We start from the raw sequence: 6,000 nt of genomic DNA, 5'->3' as shown, positions 1-6,000 counted from the left end.
ATTACATGCTGAGCACTCAAAAACGGATCTCAATTGTCAAAAACGAATGAAGATTAGAAAATCTTGAACATTCCAACCAAAATAGATACAAGGGTATTTTGGGAATTTTTGAAATTTGAGGGGTATTTTGGGAATTTCCTCAAATTAGAGGGGTATTTTGGTAATTTTCCCTTTTCTTAACGTAAATTGGTCGCATGTAACCAGCTTCTAAATTTAATATTTAATGCATATAAATTTGAAAATGGTTTGAGTGAGTTCACGGTAAAAAATCTTTGAGCCGACTATGGCTGCCACAGCAAGCGCTGGTGTCGCACTTCCTGCTCGCCATCGACATTGCTCACCGTCCTGTTCCCGCGAGTTCACAGAAAACTCTTACTTTCTGCGTTTCACAGCAAGCTCTGTGAATCCTCAACCAATTTTTACCGGTGCGTGTGTGTGTGTGTGTGTGTGTGTTTTTGAGAGAGAGAGAGAGAGAGAGAGAGAGATAGAGAGAGAGATTTGTTGTCCATTTCCAGCTCCATCTCAAGGATCCCAAGTAAGTCGCTGTTCAATCATCACGACAAGAGTTGTCAATGTAGAGAGTGCTGCCTTACAAACCACTCAAGATTTCAAATTGGAGAAGCCTGTAATCGTCATTGATAACTATGACAGTTTCACCTACAACCTCGTTCAGGTAATTCTCTCCATGATTTACTCTTGTTATTTTCTGTTAAATGCACTCCATAAGACCTTACAGCATGGTTTATATCAAGACATGTGGAACAGATTTTAATTTCTATGAGCACCAAGAAGATAGGGATTATGGCTGGTTAGTAACACACAAGAGGAACAAAGGAATGTTGTAAAAACCGATTAATGATGGCGGTATTTGATTCGTACGATCTTGGGTTCTGTGATTGAGAAGGCTGAAAAGCCATCTATAGTGGAAGAGGGGATACTTTGGGAGCGTGTCAATGCTCAAATGTAGTCTCTTATCATCTTGATTTGTACCCCAGAGTTCTTGGAACATGTGAAGGCAATGATGAGTGGTGCCAAGTAGATTTGAGATGGTTTGGAGTTTGTCCATGAGCGTGTTACTCCTACTGTATTGCCTTTAAGTGTAGTTGATCAACCTGGATATAGCCCGTGCTTCTTGCATGAGGGCCCATATCAAGAAGATGCAAACACTGTGTAGGAGATACTTCGGATGGGGAAGAACATTGCTTTGGAAGACACAGACATCTACTTGATTTTCCTGTTACTGGCATCACACTCAAGTTTCTATTCTTCATTGATTACAAGAGGATGACTGAATACTATCACGTGGGAGAAGTTAGTGCCAATGGTATTGGACTAGGAGGAGCAGTTCAAAACCCAAGATAGACAAAAACTTCCACTACAATTGAGGATTTGGTTGGAGATTTCAAGGGTGGTCTAAGGAGAAAGATGCAAGGATGAAGTCCTGTTGCCGATCCCCTATCATATGGGACGAGTTATTGCCAATGGTATTAGACTAGGAGTAGTAGTTCATAACCAAGGTAGACAAAACACTTCCAATACAACTGAGGCTTTGGCTGGAGATTCCAAAGGGTATGATGAGAAAAATGCAAGGATGAAGATTTGTCGCTGGTCCCCTATGAAGAGAGACTGCATCGATGAGGGATCTCCAAGACTCGTTGCGGTTGCCCCAAAAATGTAGCATAGATTGTGAGAAAACATTGTCATGTGTCTCTCTATAGGGATGCCATAAAGGTAGGAAAGTGGACTCTAGGCCCATAGGATACATGGAGGGTAGACCTCTGTAGGGGATAAGATGCTTCAAGCGCTATCAGGATTAGGGGCCACATTGGATGGTGTTTTCCTTTGTCTCGTTCAATCTGACAAGGATGTCCCTTGGCAGCTTACTTCTGTCTGTTTTTTGCTGAGGCCATGTCTCTCTTCTTGCGCAACAGGACCCCACTGTTGAGAGGTCTTACTATGCTTTTGGTTGACTCGCCAGATTTGTTAGATGAGGAGTATGGAGATGACACTATGCTCTTTGTACGATATGACAAACCCGCCTTGGATAGACTACGGGATGCTCTTGCTACCTTTTGATTATCAGTGGTGCTCTCATCAATTGGCACAAATCTTTGTGGTTTTCTTGTAGGAGTGGATGAGGATTGTCTATGGGCTGCATAGGATAATTTCGCTTGGCTACCTATAGGGCAGACTTGCGGATATTTGGGTTTCCTTGTTGGCATTGATGTGTCAATTGAGCAGCTGTTTGCGCCCATACTACAATCTATCAAGAAAAAACATTGGTTATCCTTGCATTTATCTTTGGTTGGCAAAGCCCTTGTGGTGAATGAGGTTCTTCTTGCGACGTCTTGGTTTACCACATCCTTTATGACTCTTCACTCTGGCATGATGGTGCGTTTGAGGCGCCTTGCGCGCAACTTTCTGTGGGGTGGCCTAGATGGCTCTACCACCAGTCCATTGGGACACAATGATTTTTCCTATAGAGGAGGGAGGATTGGGGATTATTGATCCAAAGCTGCAGAGCAAGGCATTGCTTTCCAAGCTCATAGTATGGGGAGTGGTTTAGGGATAGAGCCTTGGAAACAATTTTTGCACCATTCTGTCACATACCTATCCTCGTTTCGGATCTATGGATATTGCCGGTGTTTGGCGCCTGACCATCATATACATCTTCACTGATGCACCCTTGAACACGTCCATTTGTCACCGTTTTGCGTTGCTTGCTCTGGATTTGGAAGGAATTACGTCTTGCTTTGATTCGACACCTGCCTTCTTGCGTCGAGGAGGTAGCGAGGCAGCCACTCGTATGAAATGCATATGTGACAGATTTAGAAGGCCGTCGGCTACTCACATTGAGTTGGTTAGATGGGATGACGGGCGAGTAAGCTCTTTACACCGTTGGTCAGATGTTTCCTTGGTTGGGGTAGAGGTTATTGGAGCTACCTACGGAACCACAAAGGGATTTTACCTTTTCATGAAGGTTGGTGGGTGTACTTCGGTCCTCGCTCGGGAGACCGGTTTGTTGCACAATAGGGGACTCTAGTCTTTAGCATTGCTGAGAGTGGCCATCATGACGTCACATTAGACTTGAGTTTCAAGGTGAGGTTTTCTCTGTTGGGTCGCGGTAGAATATTGACTTGGAGTGTCCAAGTTTGTTACAACACTCCCTTTTCATGTGACCTAATACGTGACAATGGACACACCTATGTTCCTCCGCATACAATGCCTGAGCCCTGTTCTTCCTTACTTAATTGACCACCTAAGACTCCTTGAGCAATCTTTTCATCACGTGTGAGTTGAGGTTTATGAGATTTTCCTTTACGCTTATCCTTAGATTTATCGCTCTTTGATTGATATTGAGATGGAGAATTAGATTGAGAAGAAGTGAAGTTTTTTTGTATTGTTACCATTAAAATTTTTGTCCTTGTCCTTAGATGAGTCATGAGAGGAAGAGTTACCATTACGTGAGGCCGTCTTGAGCTTACCCTTGTTGTGCTTCATCCCTTGGAGTTGAGCCAAGCGTTTAAGCAGCCATGCAACAAAGACATAAGACTTTCTTGCTAGTAGCCGGCAGCCAAAGGAAAGGCTGCCCCCTTCGTCCCTGAGATTGAGTGAGAAAAGATTAGGTACCAAGCGCTAATTGATTGCTATAGCCAACTCTCAACCATTACTGGGGATGGCCCACGAGGTGTAGCGCATCTGTTTTGGGTACAGAGGGCCATAGGTTCAGATCGTTCAATTGCTACCAACCTTTGTGTTATTTGTTCTGAATGTATATGCCATGGTTTTTTGAATCAATGTTTCTTTGATGATCTCTCGGTAAGTCATTAGCCTAGGCTAACAACCGTAAGCCGGACCGCCAACGTCAAGGCGAGATCACATTGGTCCACTCCCCGTTAGCCCAGTGGAACGATGAGGTGCATCCACTCAAATAGCGAGGAAACCAGGGTTGAAAACGTAGATCTTGACGATGCCGATGATGGAGAGTAATGTGAGCACTCGATGCCGGTGAGGGAATGGCCGAGGGGAGGCTCTATGGGCTGCCGAAGTACTGTACAACAATGTGATGCCAATGAAGATAGATTCAGGATGCCAATGACGACGGATCCAGACCAATCCGGCGAGGGAAGGGCTGAAATCTGAAAACACTAGCTGATTTGCCATAGTGCCGGACAACAACAGGATGCCAACGGAGACAGCAGATCCGGGCCAATCCGGCGAGGGAAGGGCTGAAAACTGAACATTGGCTGATCTGCAACCTTTGGAGTTGGCTGTCACAAAGTGATGACGTGGCATGACCTAAACGACATATTCCGGACAGAGGTTGAGGTCAGAGCCCCACTTAAAGATGCAGTAGAATTAGTACCAACTTGCAAAACCAAGTTGAGAAGCCAAAAATGGAAGGACCTTCAATTTTATAAGTTGCACCAACTTATAGGTCCTGTCCAAGGGCCTAAAGACTAAACAGAAGGCGTAAGAGGGCTGATGATGTGGCAGTTGTACAGACCCACGATTCGCGTTGCTGACGTGGCTGAACGTACGGACCTCCGCAAAAATTACGCTGCTTATGTGACACTTGTATGGATTTTTGTGATTTGTGCTGGCAGCCATAGCGCTAGCTTTTGAGACCCAGATGCTTTTAGACTTGAAGCTTTTCATGGATACTGCTTTTGGAAGGCCCTGGGCCTATAAATAAAGTGCCAGGACCTCAGTTTTAGACAAATATCCTGGGGAGCACTGCTGAGAGGAGGACCCTCAGACATTGTACTTTGAGACGAATTAATGATAAAGAAATACCGAAAGGGGCGCCAGTCTTTGGGGCCAATCTCTTTGGGCATGGAACTACACCGTGCCGTCTCTCTCTCTCTCTCTTTCAGTTCTTTCAGTTTGCTCTCGTGTGTTGTGGTAGATTCTCGACTTGGAGTGTCCAAGTCTGTTACACTGGTGCTGGGCTAAAAGCTTAGATGGCAAGGGTTAGAGTCCGCAAAACTCTAGTGTTGGGCTAAAGTGGTGAAAACGCTAGCGCTGGGAATCTGCAAACGCTGAGCTCTGCAACTTTCACCATCTGCAACTATGCCAATCGATGGGCTGCCTGGCTCCTTTTATAAGTAAGATTTTGGGTTATAAACTTCTTTAGGTTTAGGTAGGGCAAACTGTCCACCAGACCAAACAAATAAATCATAAAAATGATTTATTAAAAAGTTTGGCTAAGGGGGTTAGTTTTGGGTGAAATTGTTCCACATCTGCCCATCGACACTGGGAATGGCGTGTTGGGTTTATAACCTAACACTACATGCATGTCATGTCAGGTGCCCACCGTAGTGTAATAACATCTGTCAAAACGCGTGTACAAACCATTTATGCAAGAGGGTTCCAAAATTGGAAAACCTAATCGAATGGGCTCGTTCGGACATGCAGCTCTTGCGAATAGGATCACAAAATTGCCGGTACTAATCCTCCTAGGATTCTAGACACTCCTATCTAGGAAGAAGGGGAAAACTAGCTGTGGAAGTCAATGAAGCATGTCCACATGGCGCACAGAGCCACGTGCATGCGACAGATAAAGCGAAAAGTATAGACCATTCAAAGGAATAGGTAAATTTTGTTGTCAAAGAAGTCAATGCACATTTTGTTGCGTGGTATCAATGTCCAAGCACTACTACTCAGCAAGAGAAGTGACGTTGGGTTTTTTTGAGGTTGTCTATTTGTATATGTGGAAATTGATGAGAGGGAGAAAATCAATTTAAGAAGGGTTGCTGAAGTGGTATGATATTTTATATTTGAATGTATAGTTTTCTCTACTTTACAATCTAAACTCATGTACGAGTTCTCAAACTCTTGCCATGTTGGTTTGCAAGCTAGCGATTAGCATGGCCTAAACCTGGAATCTCTCATTTTGTCTTGGGCAAGAGTATGTGCCCCTGTCATAAACATGAAGAAAATTTGGATCTACTTATGCGTTGTAAGAAATTTAGCTCTGCCTATAAAATATGTTTGCTA

The 6,000-nt window shown here is 44.1% G+C and overlaps 1 protein-coding gene across 1 annotated transcript in view; it reads left to right on the top strand.

Moving 5' to 3' along the window:
* Nucleotides 1-250: 250 nt before the first annotated feature.
* The window catches only part of LOC147444230 (anthranilate synthase beta subunit 2, chloroplastic-like), a 61,600-nt gene continuing 55,850 nt past the window's right edge, over nt 251-6,000 (top strand). Inside the window, exons 1-2 of the mRNA XM_086526923.1 lie at nt 251-425; nt 516-673. Of these exons, the coding sequence (XP_086383049.1) occupies nt 284-425; nt 516-673 (300 nt within the window). The 5' untranslated portion in view covers nt 251-283. The remainder of the gene's footprint in view (nt 426-515; nt 674-6,000) is intronic.

The sequence above is a fragment of the Adiantum capillus-veneris genome, chromosome 13, assembly GCF_014529385.1.
Source record: "Adiantum capillus-veneris isolate H3 chromosome 13, ASM1452938v2, whole genome shotgun sequence".
In the NCBI taxonomy this organism is placed as follows: domain Eukaryota; kingdom Viridiplantae; phylum Streptophyta; class Polypodiopsida; order Polypodiales; family Pteridaceae; genus Adiantum; species Adiantum capillus-veneris.
This window is presented reverse-complemented; position numbering and strand designations above follow the sequence as displayed.